At 44.9% G+C, this 23659-nt stretch overlaps 2 protein-coding genes across 5 annotated transcripts in view; both read right to left on the bottom strand.

The window, feature by feature from the left end:
- LOC101061202 (regulator of G-protein signaling 6-like) overlaps window positions 1–829 on the bottom strand; it is a 38623-nt gene extending 37794 nt beyond the window's left edge. The window contains exon 1 of the mRNA XM_029849755.1: window positions 728–829. The gene's annotated coding sequence lies outside the window, so the exon portion shown is untranslated. The remainder of the gene's footprint in view (window positions 1–727) is intronic.
- A 2975-nt stretch (window positions 830–3804) lies between these two features.
- Window positions 3805–23659, bottom strand: part of sipa1l1 (signal-induced proliferation-associated 1 like 1) — a 44217-nt gene continuing 24362 nt past the window's right edge. For 2 of the 4 annotated variants that reach the window (XM_029849729.1, XM_011612207.2), the window contains exons 7-25: window positions 23279–23467; window positions 22671–22845; window positions 21356–21459; window positions 21050–21207; window positions 16416–16995; window positions 13444–13542; window positions 12993–13168; window positions 12591–12878; window positions 12269–12418; window positions 11861–11994; window positions 9991–10088; window positions 9414–9901; window positions 8484–8675; window positions 7990–8152; window positions 7591–7825; window positions 7272–7442; window positions 7018–7129; window positions 6837–6915; window positions 3805–6523 (exon numbers count right to left, since the gene is read on the bottom strand). In XM_029849729.1, the coding sequence (XP_029705589.1) occupies window positions 6380–6523; window positions 6837–6915; window positions 7018–7129; window positions 7272–7442; window positions 7591–7825; window positions 7990–8152; window positions 8484–8675; window positions 9414–9901; window positions 9991–10088; window positions 11861–11994; window positions 12269–12418; window positions 12591–12878; window positions 12993–13168; window positions 13444–13542; window positions 16416–16995; window positions 21050–21207; window positions 21356–21459; window positions 22671–22845; window positions 23279–23467 (3735 nt within the window). In that variant the 3' untranslated portion in view covers window positions 3805–6379. The remainder of the gene's footprint in view (window positions 6524–6836; window positions 6916–7017; window positions 7130–7271; window positions 7443–7590; window positions 7826–7989; window positions 8153–8483; window positions 8676–9413; window positions 9902–9990; window positions 10089–11860; window positions 11995–12268; window positions 12419–12590; window positions 12879–12992; window positions 13169–13443; window positions 13543–16415; window positions 16996–21049; window positions 21208–21355; window positions 21460–22670; window positions 22846–23278; window positions 23468–23659) is intronic. The other 2 variants (XR_003891305.1, XM_011612208.2) reach the window with 2 other exon arrangements.

Raw genomic sequence — 23659 nt, 5'->3', positions numbered from 1 at the left:
GGAATCCACATGGAAGCACTCATCCCTCTTCCTGGTGAGGGTCCTGTCTGCTGCCGTGGGGGGTCCAGATCGTCCGTTAAGTCCTGTCGTTTAACGTCGGAGAAAAGTGTTGAGCAAGTTCTTGCAGTTGTTGAGAGGTCAGTTTTAGCGTTGGGTCAATAGTACACAGACTGTTGTTCGGCTTTTCCAGGTCACGTGCAACTTAGAACACAGTTGGACCTACGGAGGGTTTAGATCCCTCTAAAATCTATGAAAAACATTCTGAGCAGCTATACTGTCCATCAAAATGTCTGTGTTTACACCACCGACACGCACGCACAGGGTCTGTCTTCAACAGCTGTCTGTGATCGATCCTCACACTGATGATCCACTCCCACAGCACCCTCAGCCAGCAACCTAATTTAGCCTCTCTCACGCACGCGCTGAGAGTCGCAAAGAGTTTACCTGCCTCATTTGCTGTCATGCTCATGTAGTTATCCACACACGCACACGCACACGTTCAAATGCAGCGCACAAACTTGGGTCGGAGTGCGCGCTCTTACCAATCAAAGATGGGATTAAACGCACCGTGTCTCTCTTGGTCTCACACACGCACGCACGCACGCACGCACAGCGGAAAGAGACAGTAGTGTAACTGCAGTCTCCTTCATCCAGATTCTTATAGCTGCTCTTCCTCATTCTCCCCTCCATCATCATCCATCATCCATCATCCATCCAGCCGTCTTACCTCCACCTCAGCGCCGGCTTCTCTCTGCCTGCGAGCTCCGAAGCCAAAGAGCGGCTCCTGCACCGACCCAGCGGAGGGCTGCACGGAGAGGGAGGGGGGGGGGGGGGGGGGGAGAGGGAGGGGAGGGAGAGAGAGACAGAAAGGGGGCTGCACGGAGAGGGGGGGGGGGCAGGGAGAGAGAGAGAGGGAGGGGAGGGAGAGAGAGAGAGAAGGGTGAGAGGGGGGCTGCACGGAGAGGGGGGAGGGAGAGGGAGAGAAATGGGGAGAGAAGGGGAGAGAGAGGGGGGGAGAGGGGCTGCACGGAGGGGGGGGGGGGGGGGGGGGGGAAGAGCCGGAGACACTAACTCCGACAGAAAGAGTTTAATTTAATTTATACACCAACTAAATTACGTCAATTACTTTTACATTGCAGCTAAGCAACATTTTCATTCATATACAATATAATTAGACTTTCTGCAAAAGGACCAATCGGAACTATAATTTAACTTATATAATTAAAATCAAGCAAACAAAAGTAAACTAAAGTTCGTGGTAGCTGCGCTCTGTCTAATAGGTAGAATAAATAGAATTTTATTCATTCAAAACTGGGGAAGAATTGTTTTACATGCACCCTACTGTAGAGGCAGCATGTTCAAAACACACACACACACACACACACACACGCACACCCACACACACACACACACACACACACACACACACACACACACACATACATGCATAAAGTCGTGATCAGATACTAAAATGTCTCGTTAACTGAGCTCGGCCCGAACACAAATTAAATGAAGTCAATCCTCCAAACGCAACAGCGTTTTCGTGACACCGGGTCAGGGAACCGGGTCGGGGAACCGGGTCGGGGAACTGACTCGGATTCGGGTCTGATCGTCCATCACCGAGGAGCGCGGACTCCCGTCTGCCGTCTGTCGGCCAGTGTCTGTTACTGCAGCGGTCTGGGCGGTCCTTTGGAACCAGCCATTAAGAGACCTGAGATACAATTATTTCACTGAGAATTGCTAAAAAATGGATTTAAAAATGCTTATTTTTGAAGCTATGGGGTATTTTTGTCTTTCTTTTCTCAATTTTACCCTAGTATACGACAGCCCCCCAGTAAACAGAGCAATCATGTATTTTCCTTTGTGCTGTACAGTAAATAGCCTACAGCTTCCTAAACACACAGAAATCCATACTTATAGATGCAAATGGAAGCTAAGATCCACAGTGACGGTCAAAGTTTACTGTCGTGATACATCTGGTTAGCTTTGGCCCATTCTCGCTCCCTCGGAGGATTCTATCCTAATATCAGCGTGAGCCAGCGCAGATCTGGTCCAGGAGGAGCTTCAGAAATGGACTCTGAGATGTGGGGAGGGATTTAGACCGCCAACACCAAGGCATCTGATGCAAAGGTGCACTAGGGGAGGAAATCTGGTGGTTTCTTTACTCAAGGGGGTGGGGGTGGTGGGGGTTCCACCTCCTTATAATGAGTGTCTGTGTGTGTGTGTGTGTGTGTGTGGGTGGACAAAAGCCCATTTCTACACAGCATGTGATTCATGGCACATTCTCACCCGCAGCTGCGGGAGACTAAAAATATTTGCTGCCCTAATTTATTGGAATATTAGTGGGACAGCGAGCAGCGCTGCCAGCACTCTTCCAAAGCCAGTCACAGCTCCTCCTTCGCTTCCTCCTTCGCTTTGCTCTTTAGTGGATGTCAATTCTCGCAAATCAATACATGCACTTACTAGCTAGCTGCCTCCCAAAACAACACTGATACTAATGGGCCACTCTAGCCTCACACGCACACGCACACACACACACACACACGTTTACAGCCTCCACTCTGGACCAACTGAATTATTGAGCAACAGTAAACAGGAAGAGAAGATCCTACTGCGTGTTTGTTTGCTTGTGTAAGTGGTGCGCTGGATCATCATGCACACTTATGTCATTACTCCTATCTTTGTGAGGACTTCCATCCCATGTCCAGCTTCCTACACTAACCTCTAACCCCCCCACAACCCAATGCTAACCTGAGCCTTGGTTTAGACCAAGTCTGCACCTTCAGACAGGTCTTTGAAGTTGTGAGGATCTGGACAAATGTCCTCACTCTGCTAGAGAAATAATTTATTTATACTGCGTAGAAAGCATGTTCAACACACACATACACACACACAGTTCTAAGTTTAAACTATGGCACCAGCTCCACAGTGCAGGCCTGACCAATAATCATCAAAATGGCAACAAACATCATTTCCTGTGACTTGTTGGTGATAAAATGGTGGTTTTAGGACACAAAGGAGACGACGGTGACCAGTGTGGTGCGTCGCGGTTGCATCCTAGACGACTCGAGAGCAGAACACCTCGTACATTGTCAGTCTGACCACGATAACGACGATAAGAGCTGCAGGGAGACGTGACGGTGGCCTTGTGAGTGTTGACGGCAGGACAAAGTTGAGCCAAAATATCAAGCGTCCCCACGCCGGCGAGGGAAAGAAGGGGAGGAGGAACTCTGAGACGCCTCTCTGACCACTCGGGGAAGCAGAGATGACAAGAAAACGTGCAGCCTGACCAAAAACGCTGAGGTGTGATAAACAATCCGGCGAAGCACCGAATGATCACCAAATGAGTGGATTATCCTGTGGATCCGTCGCGTCCTAAAGCTGTTTGGATAACAGGCCAGTTTCAGCTGCACATTTTCTGGTTCCTTTCTTACCAACCTAAAATGTGCTGAGGTTGTGGATGTTGGCTTCGATATTTATCTTGATTTTCTGCCTCTTTTTTCCAGCCCAAACACCCGATTTTGTAGCTCAAGGCCTGGTGGGGAAGGCGTGAACGGGTGCAGGTCACACGTGTATAAGCGGTGGCTTCTGGTGAATACACCAGATGAAAGCATATTCCATTATGTGTGTCAGCAGGCCGCTTTTGATTTATCAATTGATATATTACTCAGAATAAAATGGGCGTCAAACAGGGGTCATCGTGCACATCCACACTGCTACAGAGCCCTGGATGACTCTTGTGCACTGTGTGTTTAACCCACACAAGTGGCGAAAACCATTAAATTCCAAGCAACGATGTGATTATTTCAGAAACTTTAATACTGTGATCACTGCAAATGTCTTTTTCATACCTTTACAGTTTACAAAGACAATGGATCCAGGATGTAAACAGTATTCCCAACTCGACAAAGATTTCTGGCCCTTGAGAAACAGCGCGCATCACGTCCACCGAGACACCGTGGGGGGAAACAAAACCCTCCTTTCCTATATACGACAGAGGATGCACCCCAAAAAAGGAAGAAAGAGGAGAAAAAACTATAGACAAAAAAAAGAGGAATCATCAATAATCTCACTGTGAGTTTGCCTTCCTTCCACCTGCCACTTTTAAAGATGGCCGCACTTCATTTACTATACAGAAAAAGCTAGAACACTTTCCATTTACAGTAAAACGGTATCTATCATTTAAGCATCAATGTACAATTTACAGTCCAATCTTTCTGGGTCAGAAATATTCCATGAATTATTCTTCCGGATTAAACTGGCCAAGGCGTGAAATGGGCCTGAGCCGCTGCTGACACCAAGACGGACCGATTCCTAAAACAGAACCGACACCTCCAGCAGCTCCCTGCTCAGCTGCAAAGCCCGAGGCCGGCGAACGTAAACATCACATTTATTTGCACTTTTTGAATAACTTCTTTTACATTCAGATCTGGAGTAAAATTGTGCTGCGGGGGCTCTAACTGCATCAAGACCTGCAAAACATACACAAATAGATGCCTCTTTCCAGCTATGCTATATAAAGACCGTTACGTTTGTGACCTATAGTCATATTTAAGCAGCCTGATCGATCACTCTTCTGATAGAACGTTCGAACTTGGGGAAAAGGTGCAGACTAAAGCGGTAAAGATGGATACCACATGAGACTGAATGCAAAAGGCACACTCTGACACATATCCATGCACGGCACGCTACCGTCGCTGTTCCTAGGAGGCTAACCGGCCGGGCTGCATTCAGCCAAAATAATTAGACTGGTACGAAGCTGCATGAACTCATAAATGTGTAATGCGGCTGTGCGTTTGCAGTTATGTTTATTTTAAGGATGAGGAACAGCCTTTCCCTTTCATCCGTTCCCCTGGTGCTGTTCAAAGGCACGTCCCTTCTCTGCCTGGGAGTAAATGACCAAAGAAAAAGACTGGAGGCACAGCTGGATAGACTGATGCACATTCATGCAATAACAGCACACACTGGCCCTGCTATAATCGCTGTTTTGCTCCTTTGATCATGGCTATTTTAATCTCAGCACAAGATATTAGTGTCTTTTTTTTTTTCTTGATGAGTTGCTTCCTTAAAATATCATCAAACACTTAACCTGAGGAGAGAGTAGATGTTTCGATACGGCACGTGCGCAGACTCGGAAACTTTACCCAAGTTCTGATCTTCTTACAGAAAATCTATCTTTGATTGTCTCTCAAAGCTGGCTTCTTTATTCCTTCTTGTTCTATGTAAGGATGGCCTCTGGTTGGTGTCTCATTTGGGAAAAACACTGAGTGGCGGAACAGATAATAATCAAGACAGTTCCACTGGTCACCACTAGGGGGCACTGTAATCAACACGACGGCAGGATTTGGCACCACAACCTACAACATAATACAGAATAAAAAGTATATATATTCAGGCTTTAGTCATATGAAAGAAAACCATTTAAATAATATAGATGACGATCTTCTTCAGTAACTAAACACAGTTTTTCAGTTTTACTGTACGAATGAAACAACTTATTTATTGGAATTATTATACAAGAAAATAAATTAACCTGGAAATAATAATTCCCTGGTGTTTCCTTCCCAAAAATGACTCTCTCATTTACCATCAGCTGGCTCTCTGTATTCCAGACAGTGGGATGGTGAATCCAGCCCTCTCCTTTTATCATCAAAGCTCGACGTTCACCTCTTTAATGGAAGCAGATGTGGACTCTGTCTCCTTTGCTGCCTCTAAAACACATTTTCCACACATAAACCTTCATCCCAGAGTACTCGCTTATTGCAATACAATGAGGGTGGAGCGAAGCCCTCTGGTCGTGCTTTATGGCACCACTTGCTGATGGCTTTTAAAGATGCTCTTGTGTTAGGTGCTTTGTGCCGTAGAGCCCGACCGCCGTCTGACATCTACAGGCTGACAAGAGGAGATGGAGGAACTCTGTGCACACCCGGGTGTTCTGGAGGAGCCTCAACCTGCTTCCATGTGAACGTACTGAAGACAGGAAACAATAAAGTTCTCCATTTATATGTGAAGGAAATTAAAATGTCTTCTGTCCAGAGTCTTGGCTCTCATTACAGGGGTGTGTGAGCAGGCGGAGTTCTTTGTGTACCCTTCGCTGATGGGTGAGATTTGGTAAACACCTCTGAGGGACGCTGTAAAAAGGAACAGGCAGTAAAACAAAGGACAAATATTTACTGTTGGTAGGCCGTCCTCTGCAATTATCCAGGTGTAACACCGGGGAGGGCAGATTAGGACACCTAACCAGGAAACTGGTCAGAGGGGTTTACACGCACCGATTAGAGTCCACCTCCTCTGAACTGATGGACTCGGACCGTGTGTGCTGACGTAAGCGCTTCTGTGTGTATGTGTGTGAGCGGGGTGAAACGTGCACGTCGGAGCTTCAGTTCATGTCGATGGTGTTGAAGACCCACTCGGTGAACTTCTTGAGCTTGGCGGCGGATGTCTGTGACTCCTCCTGCAGCCTCTGGTTGTCCTCCCAGAGTCTCCTAATCTGTGCCTGGAGCCTCACCTTCTCCTCACGCTCCTGTAGAGTCGGAGACAATAATTAAACTGGAGCAGATAAAGGTGTTACTTTAATAAACTACGATCCCAACTGTATCATATATAAACGCGCAGCAACATTTTCTAAACTTTGGGTTTGACATAATCAGAGGAACGTCCTGCCGATAAGTGTTTGCTTCATTATTGTACACAAGCATGCACCACTGTAGTTGGAAATTAAAAAGCAAAAGCCAAAATGTTAAGAGTTAAGACAGTAACGGGCACAAAAATGCAGGAATAAGTCAAGTTAACAGAAAATGAAATGTTTGGAGCGTCTAATGTTGCAAGACCCCCACCTTCTTCAGATCCTCCTGGAGCATCTTGAGCATGGCCTCCAGTTTAGTCACCTTTCTCTCAAGTCCTATGTGACCCTCGCTGTGAAAGAGAACACCCAGAACTTATGCAACTGTTCTCCTTCTAGTTTAATATGAACTGCATTCCACATCAGAAGGGACTCGTGCATTTACAGAGGGTTACCTGGATGTGGGCCGTGACAGAGGAACGGGCTGCAGCTCTATGTGGGGCTGCTGGGGACTGGAGGCACCACTGCTCCGGTGGTTGGACTCTCCAAAGACAAAACTTCGCTGGACTGTGGAAAAAGGAAGGAAATGGAGAAAAGACTGACCAACTGAGACTGGTCCAGTTTTAAACTCTACATCATGTTATGGTTGAGTCTCCGAATGAAGCTGCACCACATAGAAGCAAATGTTGGCATTCATGTCCCCCGTTACCATAATGTGTGTTTCTTTCAGTCTCAAAGGAACTGGCCACATCCACCAGGTGGGTCCATTCCAGGGGACTGTCCCTGTCCGAAGATGGGAGGGGCATCAGCTCTGGTGGGAGGGGTCCACGATGGCGCTCAACCAAGTCCACCAATGACGTGTCAGATGCCGAAAGGTCACCTGATGGGAAATAAAGATGTAACGATCTAAAGCAGTTTCCCTCAGCTGCAAGTTGTCGTTTGTGGAATATTGTGGCTCAATAAAACTTCCACCCGACTGCTGATGAGGACATACAGACCACTTCGAGAGACCACTTTGTAATTCTTACCGTGGAGCTTGACTCCCAGCTTGTAAGAAGGCCGTCGGAGAGGAACGCCTCGGGTGGTGGGTGAGCGTGGGAGTGTGGAGCAGCTGAATAGAACATCGCTGCCGAGTGTGGGCTCAGTCACTGAGTCACTCATGGAAGGCAGGCGCTGGCCGCGATAGATGCTCTCATCTGACAAGGTGCGATGTAGCGAGCGCCGGTGGCTGGTGGGTTGCACTGGTGGTGACTTCTGGTTGTGCTGCATGGGCACGTGTGTGTGCACGTTTAAAAAAAAAAAAAAAAGAATGGCAGGATTTAGTGACCATATAGGATCTCACGGTGCTTTTCATCGGCAAATGGTGTTTATCAGAGATTTCACTGGATTGATTTTTGGATGAAATTCTAGAATGCTAGCAGGTGAACCTTCTCCTTGTGTCTCCGCGGCGGCGGTGGGCTGTCTGGGGCGCTGTGTCGCTTCACGTCTTCTTCTATAGTCGATTTGGCATGGGGCTGGGGTGAGTGCATGTCACGAAGGGATGGCCTTGGTGCTGGAATAACATCCACACTGCTCTCTCCTGGAGACTTCCTGGAATATGACAAAACCCAATATATTTGTTTATTACCTATTCTGAATCAATCAATCTCTTTTTTTAAATAACGAGATTTACTGTAGTATTTTGTTCAACCACAGGAGGGCACTCTAGTAGCATGCATACAATTAATTTCAAAAAGACGCTGAAAACCAGGACAGAATGTGGTCTTTCATAGTCTTTCATGCTATTGGGACTGAGAGCAAACAACCTATAGAGGTTCAGGTTACGTACTAACTAAATCTGTATGCAGATCCATCACTTTTAAAAATCTATGTGGAAAATCACAAACTCCAGTGAAATTGTTCTGTCTGTTTTTTTGCTTACTTGCGTGTATCTCCAAAATCAACAGAATTAATGGTGGAACCCGGCTTTCTCCAGCCAATCAGATACTTGGACTGAGCTCCCTGGCGAGGGTAGAAGCTCTTAGGCCCGGGGGATGCTGAGGACTGGGATGAGGGAGAGGTGGCAGAAGAAGAGCATTCCTCTCTTGGGGTGCTATGGCCCGAGTGCCTGGCACTAAAAGCAGGAAGAGAGTAAAAATAATTGCTCATCTTGGTAATAAGTCCAAATCTAAAACTAATGTGTCAATATGTACAGTAGTATAAAAACAACAGCATCATAATCCAAAATTTGAAAACCAATTAGATCCTATGCGACACAATGACTGATTCCAAAAGCAATTTAAATGCTAATAGTCAAGTAATTATCTTCAACTTTGATCAAAGGGATTACAGTGACGATGGATATAATAATAATAATAATAATAATAATAATAACAATAAACACGTTTCACTCACACCTGCTTCCTGACATCAGTATGAAAATACTGCTGTGATGTTAAATGATTTTTCCCTGCCCACAACGCTTCTCTTTACAATTTAATGTTATGTTGCTCAGAAAAGTGAGACCTTCGTAAATTCAAACAGAACTTTCTCAAAAGCCTCTGGGTGCGCTCCAAGGAAGTGGACAATTTACAGCGAATACAAGAATTATGCGACTTCACTCGCAAGAACGCTAGACAACTTTACTTTTGTTTCAGTTACTTCAGCGAGAAGGTGATGAATTTGATTAAGTTAGCAGATGGAGTCCACCGACCACAGATGTTTGTGCAGTGTTATATTTGACCTTTAGCTGAGGTGCCTTGGGGTTAGGGTTAGTAACAGCACTAGTCGGGCCTGTGGGACACTGAACCCGTTTCAAACGTTGATTGTGGTGCGATCTAAAAATATCACTAGATTAAAACAAATACACAACCTTGGGTGTGACCCAGTGTCACTCAGGCTGTAGGTGCTGCTGTCTCTAATGAGGAGATGAGTAGGTGGGGTTCGGCCTGTCCCGTCAAGACTCCTTTCCCCGGGAGGACCTGAGGACTCGGCAGCAGCCGGAGACCTCTCCAGCATCCTGCGTCCTCCTTCAGTGGGACTGTGCCACGGAGACACTGACCTCTCTCTGCCCTCTCGGCCTCCACTGGGAGCCAGCAGCGAGGTGGCGCTGCCATGATGAGAATGAGAGTGGGAATGGTGAGGGGCTCCAAAAGAGCTGGTGTCAATTCCACTGTCGGCTGACGCCCCCTGAAGGTAACCTCCTCCTCCAAGTCCGTTGGGCTCCGACTCAGCCTGGTCACCACTGGGGCCACCACCTACACCCATTTCGTACCATTTATCACTGTCACTGTGGCCCCCGCTGGAAGTTGTGCTGGATAGCGTGTTGCTGCCCGAGTGTCCAGAGTAATGGCCATCCGACTGCAGCCCAAAAAGAAACATGACTGAAAATGCACGTTCTGAATTCTAATGGTGGATACAAACAGCTCCTAGCAGATGTAACATCGGACCTGGCTTCCTTTCTTTGGGGAGAGGTGGATGACCTGCTCCTGCCTCTGGATACGAGGACCACCAGTGTAGCCCTGACTTGACTTAGAGACAGAGGCTTCTGGGGAAAAGAAATAAACAAAGCTAGTCCTGAAAACACACAGATTCAGTAGTAAAAACAAATCTGTTACCAAATCCATATTTTACTCCCCCTGCTCACTTCTACCACACACTAAAACACAGGTTTCCTGAAGGCCTACGCAGCTGACATTATGCCTCGGCTGCATCCATGAATGAACTGCAGATCATGTCATCCGCAGTCATGCGCAGCGACGCTAAAGCTGTCCCCAGACAGCCCCTGCTGGCTTTGTTTGTTCTGGCCAAGCTGTGCCACACGAGGAGACGTGTCCGTGTCCTGCAGCAAAACTCGGGGTGCAAATGGGACTGTTGTGTAATTGTCTAGATGTTACGCAACAATATATGCAGAGCAAGCAAATAATGACCGCAGCATCACGAGACGGCGTGCTAAGGGAGGTATCACATCTGCTGGGGCGCATCTAGCAATGCAGCAAGCTCCTCTTTATCTCCTTAAATACTAATAACGCTGCACAGCAGCATATACAATTTTCTCAACTAATTAAAATATGTTCAAAGCCTGTATCCTTTCTGCTAGAATATATGCAAATCTATAGCGTTAATTTAACTTAAGGCATTGTAGAAAGGGCATTTAAAATGTGAGAAGACAGAATGAAAGTCTTGACAAAGAGTCATTTCCTGCGTTTTGCCACTGATTGCATGAATTAATCATTAACCTGCCACAGGACATCAAAAGAACCCAAGTGGATAGAGAGTCAGAGGAAAGATGCGGCAGCATAACTAAATCTAATTATTACTCTCAAGCAAGTCCCGATAGACTGGGTTTAAGGCCGTAGTGCTGTTCTGATTTTGTACCAATCAAACGCACACAGTAAGAATCCTGGCCTTTGTATGGCTTGTGTTATTTCTGGACGGAGCCCTGCCACATCATCCCACTGAAGACTAAAAGGTCAAGAGAGTACAAATGAAAGGAAGTGGAAAGGACAGAGTCCCAAAACCAAAAAGACAACACAGTGGACTTTGAAGGGCTGAATACTTGGCGGACACAAAGTTGGCCTGTTGCTCTGTTCCACGGGGACCAACGAAGACATAAGTGCTAGAAAATGAGAGACTAGTCCCCAGGCTGCGGCTCTCAGAAACAGGTCGAGGGTATAGCCGAGCGCGTCAACGTCTAAGCCAAGTAACATTCTACTTAGAATCAGAGTAGCCTGAGGTTTCTGTGGTTTTCAAAAAACAAGAAGAATATTTTAAAGTGCAGGGAAAAATATATGTAATTAAATAAGGCAAGGTACAAGTGTATAAAATGATGAATGAGAGGTAAATGGCATCTCTCAGTAAGAATGAAATGTCAGGGGAGCATAAGGAAATGAACAAGGCTGAGAGGAAGGAAAAGAGCAACAAAGAGGTTTGGTTAGCGCTATGCACCGACAGGAATGAAAAGAATGTCTCCCTTTTCCTTTCTTCAGACCTTAACAAGACATAGGAGAAAGGGTATGGCCTAATTTCAACCCTTGAATAACTGCTACAGCATTTTATTTGTCTGTCTCGCTGACTTCTTAAGACTTTGGTGCATTTTCGTGAAAGTTTTAAGTCATTTACAGCCTGCAGAAAAGGAACAGGTTAAAAAACCCAAAGGAGAAAGGAATGTGACTGTTGGCGAAGCTTTCTTACCACACGGGCACACTTTATATATTACTGGTTTTGTTGGTTATTTCAATGTTGTGCCAGCACTGACACATACTTATATAAAGACACATGAAATAAATTTGCAATGCTACAAATATTGTTAAAATTTACCTGTGGACCCTCGTTCAGACCCTCCCCCTTCCTCCATCCGGGACCAGTTAGGAGTGGACTTTCCACTGGACCCGCCCTCTGAGACCACCTCTCGTCTCTCTGCGGGCATTGGAGAGTGGCGAATTCCCCCAAACCTAGAGAATGAGCGCACAAGAATGAAGTCAGTCTCGTTTTTTTTAAATCTCGATTCGTAGAACCTTCTTTATCAAGCATCAATTGACAGTTTTAAAGACCTTTTCTCATAAGCTGTAGTGGGTGGAAGTTATAATATGAATGCCACCCGTCAAAGTGATACAATTAGACTCTAATGAGAACGCTTAATTTCATTTTAATTGTTTTTTGACACGGCAAACTATCGTTTTCGAAGAGAATCCATCCCCGGACGGTCGAATCCCCGCCCCTCCTTACTGTTCAGGCATCGACTTCTGCCTCCAGTGAGCAGAGCTTCCAGAAGCATCACTGGAACATGACAGGTTGCTGGGGGAGCTGCGGTTGTGAGGCGAGCGCCCCAGTGCCAAAGAAGAGGCCAGGCTGTAGCTTTCACTCCCAGGAGACACCCTGATCCATGAACAAGCACATGCAGGAGCAGGAGTCATGGGTGTTTACACGCAGCACACGATGTTCACACAACGACTGTACGAGGACTATTTACAGCTCCGACAGTAGATAACAACAAATGGCTTCAGGACATATTCCATCCACGCTTCGTTGTTTAAAAAAAGAACCAAACCTCTTGGTGTCCAGTGGACGGCCATCGCTGCTGACGCTGCGTGGGATGACTGCCCCCCTCTCCAGCCTCTCAGCCGAGAGGGTCTTCCCCACCGAGCTGCCCAGGCTGATGGCCCTGTTGGGAGTGTGGGGCTGCGGTGACGCGGTCAGTGATTGCTGAGGGCTGCTGGATGTTCTCTGCCACTTGTTGTTGTTGCTGCGGAAGGGGAACTTGTATTCAAATGAGCCACTGTCGCTGCTGCTCCCCTTGTATTCCGACACCGGCATCCGATATAACTCTGAGCAGCCCCTGCGTAGAAGTGAAACGGGCACTTTATCGCAGGCGAGGGCTGGCGTTTGAGATTTCTGCAGTTATTTCTATCATCAAGCCATATATAGTTTCTATGCCCTGACATTTGCCTACCTGCGAGGGGTGGCGTCATCATGCGGTGGGATGATGACAACACGGACACTCACGGTTGTCCTCAGGAGGTCAATCATCTGTTCATGAGTCAGTGTTGCGACTGCCACTTTGCAGATCTCGACTAGTCGGCTTCCCTGTCGCAGCCCCGCCTGCCAGGCGTACCCATAGGGCTCAACCTGTGATCAAGAGCGTGATTTAATGAGAACCGCTGTCTCCACGCCGCAGTCAGTCAAGCACCAAAGATGTTTAGCATCGCAACACCACATTATCATCATTAATGGCCAATGTAAAGAGAGAAACATCTACAAAAAGTGATTTCAACAGCAGTCATAAAATGGAACCTGGTAGATCTTTTCGGGGTTAATATAAGCCAGTGTTTGATTAGTATGTTGGGGTCTGTTGTGGGTGTTTACTCCTGAATAAACGGCAGCGATTAATTGGAGAAACAAACCTCAGCCACGATGCCTTCATAGTTGACATGGAAGCCGAGCTGTCCCAGGCCATTTCTCCGGAGCGTCATCTCTGACGTCTCACAGCCTTTGGTTAGGAGCTACACGTGGAGACAGCAGATAAATAGAGTAAGAGTTGATCCGCTACAGTTATAATACTTCAGAGATGGAAAGGGGGAAAAAAGGAAAAAGAAAAGTAAAGTAGTGCTGTCGAAGGATAATAATAATAATAATAGATTTTATTTCAAAGCGCCTTTCAAGACACCCAAGGACACTTTACAGTACAACTATGCAACAGTTAAACACTATTTTACAGGATGAGTATTTTAAATCGCAATCTAGCTTTATTTTTGCTAAAATGAATAGAAACTCGGTGTATTGTGTTGTAGCAATATGAACAAAAGTATAATGCTTTTCTATGTGGTTTTCTTTTCATTTATAAATAACACAAAGGCCAATGATGGGCAGGCACATTTCAAGGTTTTTTTCTTCTGTTCTAGGAAACCTATAAAGTAGGAAAAACACTAACTTGTTAAATAATCACCAAAATCCCGTTTTACGTCCTACAAACATAAAAAAATACAGGTATAAACCTCCATTCCTTCATACTGCACGATCAGTATTGAAACACTTAACTAATCAGCCTCACGAGTTGATGCGCGACAAGTCCGATTTTCGCTCCCATTAAATCTCACGTTAAATTCAGCATGAAAAATATATTTTAAACCGCACAAAAGCTTTGTCCTTAACTTGTAATTTCTCCTGCACCGCTTAAAGTAATCTCACAAAACAATTCAAATCTGCTTTTAAATACGACTGTTCTGTGGTATTTAGCAGTTTCGACATGGCTGACAGGTCTGCGCCGCTCATTAGCTGACAGCTCATTGTTCTCCCACACCGTTTGACATAATCTCAGAAAAATTCACAGAAATACAGCTGCTCCATCTCCCCTAAAATAATCACTGAATAGCAGAGAGCCCACCCGTTTCAGAACGCTTGTATCGACCATTTCGAAACGAGGCCTGTGAATTTTCATGAGCTTATGGGAAACGTGCAGGGAAAACGACGAGGTAAAAATGAAGCTTTTTCCAGTTTTTAAAGATATTCTGCTCTAACTTTAACATGGGAGTTAATGGGAGCACCCACACAATTTAGCAGCTTGGTTTCAGGAACGCTGATTCATTGTTTCAAATCTGACATTTGTGAGGTAGCAAAGGCTTAAACCTACAAAGGGTGTATTTTTATGTTTGTAAGATGCTCTTTGGTAGAGTCATGACAGTTTAATCACCAATGTTTGAAAGCATTTTGCTGTGCTCAATATGCTAATCCCAACTGCTGTAAATGGTCTAGATAGAGGTCTGTATGATCTAGCCTCTAAGAAACGTACAAAAAGAGAAAAAAGTACATTGTGATGAACGTGTCCAAATAATAAGCGGCATTAGTTAAATATACAAAGTTTTGCTGCATTTATGTCAATGTAGGGGCAATAGGAAAAACACGTCTTACTCCTTTAGTCAGAAGTCTAATTACAATAAAATTCAGGTTTCTTGTGACTTTAAAAATGTCAAGCTCATTAAAGATTGGACATCGTAAATCATACTGACTGCCACTTACACTCTAATCTTGGGACTTAATATGTGTTTGTAGCACTATAGGTTATAATTAGCTAAAAAAAAAGCTTAGGTTTTCTCAAAAAAGTTGTCCTAAAAGACATTTCTAATCTTCACTGCAAATTTTTTCTCCCCCAGCTCAAAGAGAAGGTAAAAAAGTTCAACGACAAAGACGAAATATTCACCCAAAGACGCAACAATAACACCAATATATGTTATATATATACTGTATATATGTAAAATACTCGCTGATTGGATTGGGCACGATTCCGGGTCTGTCGTTTGTTGGTAGCTTTTGTGTGTGACACCATTTAAAAAAAGGAATAGAAGACAAACAGGAGTCAAGCTGACAAGGAGCCATGAATAAATCATACTGCAGAATTGCACCTGAGAGGAATTGTTAGGGTGCTCTCTGATGTTTCTGAATGTGTGCGTGGGAGCCAGTAAAGTACAAGAATAAAGGGAACAATCAAGAGCAAACAAGGAAAGGAATAGATCAAATCAACCAGAGAGGAGGGGTGGGGACAGAAAAAGAGATACCGAGTTAAAGAAAGAGAGAGAGAGAGAAAGCCTCAAGGTCACCCCCGCTCCTGTTTGTGGCAACAAAGTAGTTCCAAGTATTAAGGACCAACACCATGAACATGAAAACATGAGAGGAATACAAAATAATGATGGATGGATGATTGTGTTTTCAATATATTCACCTGGAAGAATGTAAATGAAAAGTTACATCAACACGTTTAACACCATCACTCAGATTCTCTCTGTGTTTATGTACCTCACACACACACACACACACACACAGACACACACACACAGAGACATACACAGAGACACACACTGTTCTGAAGTAGTGATGATTACATAAAACAACACCTTTTTTTCTACCCAGTTTCCATGGAAACAGCAAAGGAAGAGACAGGGCGACTTCACTGTTTGTGGAGGTGTATAAATCATTATAAGAATGTTGTCAGAGGTGTTTCAAACACCCCCCCAATAAGCTCAGACTGGTAATGACACGACGGCTTTGGCTTGCCCACAAAGACATTTTTGTCATTTTGGCAGTCTGACGGCGAACAAAGCGAGTACAAAAGAGCGGCAAGGCTCGGTCATTCACTGCAAGACAAAGGTTTTGCTCACTGGTGTTGTTTGTCAGGGGCTGCCTGCTAAAACGAATACACATGTCAGATCACCCAATATTTGATCTTTCAGCAAACAATAGGCGGTGCCAACCAGCTGTTTATTTGCCAGCGTCAACAGGATGACCGCTTGGTCTCAAAATGCACCGTGGAGCGCGTCGTCGCAAATAAAGGTGGAAGCAACAGACCAGATTTGAATTTGTGTGCATGTGTGTGTTGTCTAACCTCTAGACGTTTGACCACCTCCTTGAAATCCTCCGTGTTATTGCTGATACTTCGAAGAGACACGCTGTCTCCACGCTCATAGAAAATCCGTAAAGACGCAGGACTGCTCGGTGTCCAGCCAATCACATCCTTCGTGGCACAGTTGAAGATGACAGCCTTGGCCTCTTGGTCCACTAAGATTAGAAATTCATTTGAAACAGCTAGAAGGGCCTCAAGCTCGCCCCCAGAGCCATGATCTTCGGCGTGGACAGGCCAGGTCACTGCCCCCAGGCTGCGGAGCTCTGCCCCCAAGTACGGCCGGCTCTTCTCTTTCCTCTTGTGGGCAAGAGAGATGAAAGGAAACTTCCCCGAGGGATCAATGGGCGTGCTGGTGGTGTGGCGCTCGGCGAGGTCGCGTAGGTACTCCTGGCGCGTTCGTGTAGCCATAGCACGGAACTTGTGCGATTTGTGGGCAGCATTTTCCGCATTGATGACCTTTGCCAGGAGGAAGTCTCGGAACACAGAGGACTTGGGGAAAGTCACGCCTTCGGGAATGACAGGGCCAAAGGTGGGCACATCTTTGGAGCGTGTGACTGCAACACTACATGGAAGAGCAGATGAAGAAAATGAGCCATTAGGAAAACAAATGGGCTTCTCGGTTATTTTATTTTATTTATTAGAACACGAGGGCAGCGTCGCACATGCAGTCGGCCTGAACACACTTTTCCGATGCCCGCTCATCCCATAATGAATTGCAGTTTTTCCATTCCCTTTGAGCCTTATAGAGTGAATGTTATGCTGACATACGATTGAAGCTGAAGTCTGCATTTTTTAACAAAACTGTTTTCAAATGGGAAAACTAAAACTGGGAAGGGATCTTTTCATTTACCTTCACTGCATCCTACGATGCATATATGATGCATGACAAAAGGAGGAGGAAAATGTACTTTTACTGACATTCTGTCACCATATCTTCATGATAAGCCTGCAACTGAGCTCATGAGCCCCCACTCCCCCTCAGCTGTCATTCAGAGGCTCGTCCAGACAGAAGAGTGGGCCAATATGAAGGGACACCCTGAACATGGCAGTTATGCTTTGCTCTAAACAAAGAATATTTAACGCTGATGTTTAAAGAGATGGAAAACACAGGAAACAACAGAAACAAAAAATGCTCTGCACCTCTGTGGTGCTGATTCTGGTCTCTACCTCCCTTTTTCTTTGAGCCTCCCCTGTTTCAGTCTTTAAATCACTGGTATGGTCACTTGAGGCTGTTTGCTGGGTCTGGTATGTTAGGAACTCAGTTGTGCAGCCATGGAAATAAAGGAGAGGCAACAAGGAGGAGGAGTGTGGGGGGGTACAACTCTAAATGTCCTCCCAAAGCAATAGTGAAAAGGAGAGGCAGAGAAAAAAAGGCCTGTCTAGGAAACAAGCTGATGATTGCTTTGTAGAAAAGTGCTTTTTTTTGTTATGCCACACAGTCAGATGTTGAAAAAGTCTTGGGAAAAATCAATAAAACTATATCAAATCCACAACTTTGCATTATACTGAGGAGCTTATTCACGGAACTTCTCTCAGGTGATAATTACAATCTGACTGGATGTCAGATCAGTCGTCCCACACGCCCCCCTGCTGACATACGTCCAAACACATGTTGACACCAGGATTATTCACTTTGACTAATAAGCAACTGTGGCCGTGGGTCACCCACATATTTCTAAACACGCCTCACAGACACCCGGTCCTCCCTTCAGACGTGGTGTTCTATTCTAGAACCATCAAACTAATGACAGCTGCTTTGATTCTGTTCAGAGAGATTCAAAAGGATTTCTTTCATTTCTTTGAAATCTAAGTATACAGTCATGATACAGCTAAATTAAGCTTGAATTAACATTAACTGATATGGAAGCTGTGAATTAGCTTTACTCCACAGTACATGTTCAACAATGTGATGCATCTCTAAATTTACTTGGAATAAAGTCTGGGACACAACAACAGAATCCATGCTGAGGAAGCATGAATCTTTATAATGTTGTTTATGTGAGTACAACAGATCATTTAGCATGAACTTTCCAAGCCCTCGTGCCAATAGGTGGTGCTAGCCTAAGTATGGTATTTCTAAAGGGCAGCCAGAAGCCATGAAGATGTAAATTATAAACGTGCGAGCATGTGAGCTCAAATTACAGTGAGGAGGATGAAACTACTGCCGTTCTTCAGCCGTCATTTGAAGGGATTAGTTGTTTTGGTGAACATTTTCAAATGCAGACAACTAATGCTCAATCACTAATGGACTGCACCGGCAAAAAACAGCGTCCAACTTTGACAGAAAGGTTAAAAGTAGAGGGGCCGGCTTGGCTGCAAGACTCTTATAAGGCCAGACTGGGCAGCAGCTCAACCGGGAGAGAGACAGGATGGAGAGATGAAGGTGTGAAAGCTGGAGAACCCGAGACGCAGGGAATATGAAAAGCTGAACGAGGAGGAAAAGGGGATTGATAAAGAAAAGAGACTGGGGACAAGGCAAATGTCAAAGAAAAAGGGGAAGGATAACACTGTGCAGCGGGGGTTTTCTGGCCTTTATGACTGCTGTGATGCGCATGGCAGGAGGCTTGGCAGGGAGAATGAAAGACTGCATTCCTGTGGTTTCAGTGATTTGTGCTCTTATAAATATCTAGTGTGTGGGCAGCGCCGCTCTTCCAGTATCCACGACCTGCTGCCCACCGAGGCAAGTCAAGAAAAAGAATCAAGTCAAAATCTATTGGAGTAGGTGGCTCAGAGGTGTACTCGCTGCTCGTGTGTGGGCGTCTGGAGGGCTCGTGAACCATGTTTGGGACAGCTAGTCTGCGTTCAGCGGCATTTCGTTTTACATGATGGCTTCAGCACCTGCAGTAAATCCAGACACGTGAGACGACATGACAATAACACTTGCATTGAAAGATAAATCTAATTTTAGATTTGGATTAAATCGTCACTTACACCTGCTTCCATGTAAACACATGTTTACACATGTTTGGAGCGGATGTTTTTGGGTAAACACATGTTTACATGGAAGCAGGTGATTTGGCACGCGTCATTGAGATCACCTTGGATGGAGTTATGGAGTCGCTATTGCGTCATTCGATGGGATGTTTGTTTGTCTGGAGAAATAGAACAGTATTTTCATAACTGTGCTAAAGTCTCTATGGAAACAAAGAACCACACTGGACTCAATTTTCCACAATATATACAAGCTACAAAAGGAGGGTGTTGAGTTTACTGCAGCACTAATAAAAACTCCGTTACTCAGTGAGGAGGCCGACAGCTTCCATTTAGACAATGTGTCTCATTGTTAATTAAAGTTCGACTATCATAGACAGACAAATTATCATACTTAGGGGGTCGTCTAATCGTTAGGTCACATCTTAGTTATGCTGTTATAGGCCAAGGCTGCCGGGGTCCGGAAACATGATCACCTGACAGGCCTCTGTCACTCCACTGGGTCATGCTTTCCTCTCCTTTCCTCTCCTTTCCTCTCCTCATCAAGCAGACTAGTTATGCTGATTCTTGTGTAGTTTTTCTGCTTCCCCCCCCCCCCCCCCCTCTATTTATTTGCAGGTATCACTGCCATCGGAGCTGCATAATGACCGCCGGCCCCGTTGAAGTGATTGTGCATATTTTTTGTTTGTGTTTCTGTGCTCTGTGCCTCTCCTCTCCCTCTCCTCTCCTCTCCTCTCCTCTCCTTCTCCTTTTCCTCTCCCTCTCCTCTTCTTTCCTCTCCTCTTTCCCCTCCTCCTCCTTCTCCTCTCCTCTACCTCCCCTTCACTCTACCTCTCCTCTCCTCTACCCCTCTCCTCTCCTACCTATCCTATCCTCTACCTGTCCTCCCACCTCTCCTCTCTCTTTACCCAGCCGGCCATCAGCAGGAGGGTCCCCCTACATGAGCCTGGTCCTGCTCAAGGTTTCTTCCTGTTAAAGGGGAGTTTTTCCTTGCCACTGTTGCTTGTCTGGGGTCAGGCTCTGGGATTCTGGAAAGCGCCTTGAAACAATTTTGATTGTATAAGACGCTATATAAATAAAGATTGATTGAAAGTCAAATAATGAAAAGACCATGCCAATGCGGTAAGAAAAGCAGTAACTATTGATAATCGTTAAAATGATTCATGTTATATTCCCGTTTCTCCGGAGCTCAAACATGGATTAAAACAGCCATGACAGGAAGAGCAAAAGGGAAAAGTCACACCGTGGGTGTGTGAGGCAAAACAAACACAATAGAATGTCCAACTGTAGAGGAAGGGTTTCTCCTCCCTAAAAAGGGGCATTTTTAAACATCATATTGAACACGTGTCTGTGGTGGAACTGGGAGCAGTAAAGAGGGCTCTCCACACTCTGTGATGGAGAGGCGGCTGTTGAGAGGGTTATTGTTTCAAACGGATTCATGTGGGGAAAGTGTGTATCGTCAGCGTAGACAGTTTTGACATGAGCAGGGCGCTTGTGTCATTCTAAGCTGATAACCCTATAAACCTTCTGTGGGTTTGGGTGGAAAATATTCCCTCAACTACATTTTAAAGAGTTGCAATTTCTCCGATCATTTCCTAAAAATTTCTTTGGTGTGTATTCTGTATTATTTGTATAAACACAGAAATAAAAGTAAAGGTTTCCCCTGAGGAAAAGGTGCGTCTCACCTGTAGGAGCAGTTGTCTGAACAGGGGTTGTGAGCGCGCACGATCACAAAGACGTGCTGGAAGTGGGAGCGGATGTTTTTGGGGGTGAAAGGGAGCGCCCCGGGCTCTTGGAACACGATGGTGACGATGTCGTTTCCAATGTGACGCTTCCGCAGCAACTGGAAGATTTTGGAAAGTATCACAGTACATGATATTTTACAGTGATCCCATATAGAAGACAAATTTAACGCTCAATGCATCACGATATTTATAGGACTACAAACATATCTTATTGGCCAACTTAAGGTCTATTAAAACATGACATACCTGCTGCTTGTTGTTGGGTGTGTAGGGCAGCATGGTAGACACATGGAACATGATTTCATAATCCTTGTAAGTAGTATGCAAGGAGTGGGTTCCAGTGGAATCAGCTGAGAAGGATGAACTCAAGTAGGTTACGCAACAGTTTAAAACAAACATGAAACACATACAGAATCTCTCTTTAAGTTTATAACCTATCCAGTCTAGACCCTAAAATATTGGTCATTTATAAACATTACTATATTATTTGAGATCAATATGCACAAATCTTGAAGAATCTTTCGACCTTCGCAAAGATGTGCAACTTTACGAAAGCGGCATCACTATTAAACTTGGTTAAACCATGTTTAGTGCTAACAAGTATTGATGTGGTATCTATAATTTGGGTGAGAACTCACAACCTTCGTTTGTAGCTATGCTTAGCTACCTGGAAACACATCATAACACTGGTACTTCTGATAGTTTCCAAAGTGCTGCCATTTAAATCTCGGCCCGCCTTCTAAATGCAAGTGCAGCTCTAAAGAGCCCTGAGCTCCACACAGCCTTTGCCTCTCAAAGTGCCTCTTAATTATTAACTCAATTCAATAACTGAAGTCAGAGCGTATTTAAAAATGCCACAATTAAACTAACCTAATTAGTGTACCTACTACAAATATAACCATTCCAGAGGGGGTGGGCTTCATTAGTGTATTTAATTCTATCAGAAGGGAATTTTAAGGCTTCAATTTGTGGAAAAAGTGACAGCACATTAGGACATTATGTGTTATCCTAAATGAGTCCAGTTTAAATTCCACAGCCTCCGGACAGTAAGCGTATAAAAACAATCAGTTTCTACAGTTCTTTCCCAAAATCCAGACCAAAGAACGTAGTGGTCATGGTGAAAAAACACAAACCGACTCTCCAGCATCAACAAAGTCTACTTCTTGGAAAGACTACAATTTCTCCATTAACTACAATGTGGATGGAAAAGCAGGTTGGGCTAAATCCACATTCCGGAACGCTACAACTGCCACTGGATATAAAGCCAGCTGTTCATCTGGAGGCATTTAGTGCAAGTGAAGTGTCCTAGTTGCAAACAACCTAGTCACAAGATTGTGTCAGGGTGGGGGGGGGCTCATGAAAATACAACATACAAGCTAGTAGTGATTTTGCCGCTAGAAAGACAACGAACTGAGAATAGCAGATGTTTATGCAGAGTTGGCAGAGGGCAAAAAGTTCTGTACCTTGTTTATCTGGGTAACAGTTCCTAAAGCGAGATTTATATTTAGCTGGCAGTTGTGGATAATATTTAAGTTCAGAGTCAGTGTAAATGTGCACGTACTCTTAATGTCCAGCTGGGCCCGGTACTTGGTGAAACCTTTGAGTCTAACTCTCTCCCCCAGGAGAGTAAGGAATTCCTCCAGTGCAGGACCAGCAGATTCATTGTTGTACATCTCTTCCTCACTACTCTGGCCCGCCATGCAGTACATTATCCCCACTTTTCTCTGGAAACTCAGCTGTGGATAGAGCAGAGTGTTTTGCAATGAAAAGGAGAGGCAGTTGTGTCAAAGTCCCCTCAGAGTGACAATCCTGACATTTTTAGAAAGCCTCATGGTGGCATTTGGGCTGTTCTGCAGTGATTGTGATCTATTTTCCAGGTAAATGTGTTGACATTTAAGGTGTGTTTTGTGATTGCATCAAGGATCCTAAATGTTTTTTGAGTTGTGTGTTTGTATAGATGAGGCGAGTCAAATCTTCCAGTAGACACAATTTTTTTTAAAAAACCATATTGCTGATTATTTTTGCTACCAGATAAATGCCTGCTTTTTATTAAAGATGTTATACATTTAAGAATTTATGCAATGACTTTTGGGGAACAAATATCATCTCAAAAAGTCTTTCTAAGGTGAAAAAAGGCGTTCCGAGAGAATTTTGCTGCTATTTACTTACCCCTTGCTCATCTAGTTTCATTAGCTGGTCGGTGACCTTCGGTGTATTGAGTGCCAGGCGCAGACAGTGGACATTAAGCTCTGGCACAAGGTATTCCAGCACCTCTTTGAGTGGCAGGCCACGAGCTTGGCCGTGCTTGGACGTGGAAGGCACTCCATCTTCCAGGATAGAGCCCCTGAGTGTATTCAGCTGTATACGGCATTACAGTGATGAAGGAAGAAATAACCAATGTTACAGCAGTAACAGCTATTGGGATCTGTAATTACATTATAAAGCTGTGTGAAAACACTGCAAAGAAGAAAAAAAAAAAACATCAATTCTACTAGGTTTTGCTAGGGTGAAGAAAAAGTGTAAAGAAACCACTATGTACTAACACAAGTG

Source organism: Takifugu rubripes, chromosome 16 (genome assembly GCF_901000725.2).
Source record: "Takifugu rubripes chromosome 16, fTakRub1.2, whole genome shotgun sequence".
Classification (NCBI taxonomy): domain Eukaryota; kingdom Metazoa; phylum Chordata; class Actinopteri; order Tetraodontiformes; family Tetraodontidae; genus Takifugu; species Takifugu rubripes.
Note: the sequence above shows the minus strand (reverse complement) of the source record. Positions and strands in the feature narration are given on the sequence as shown.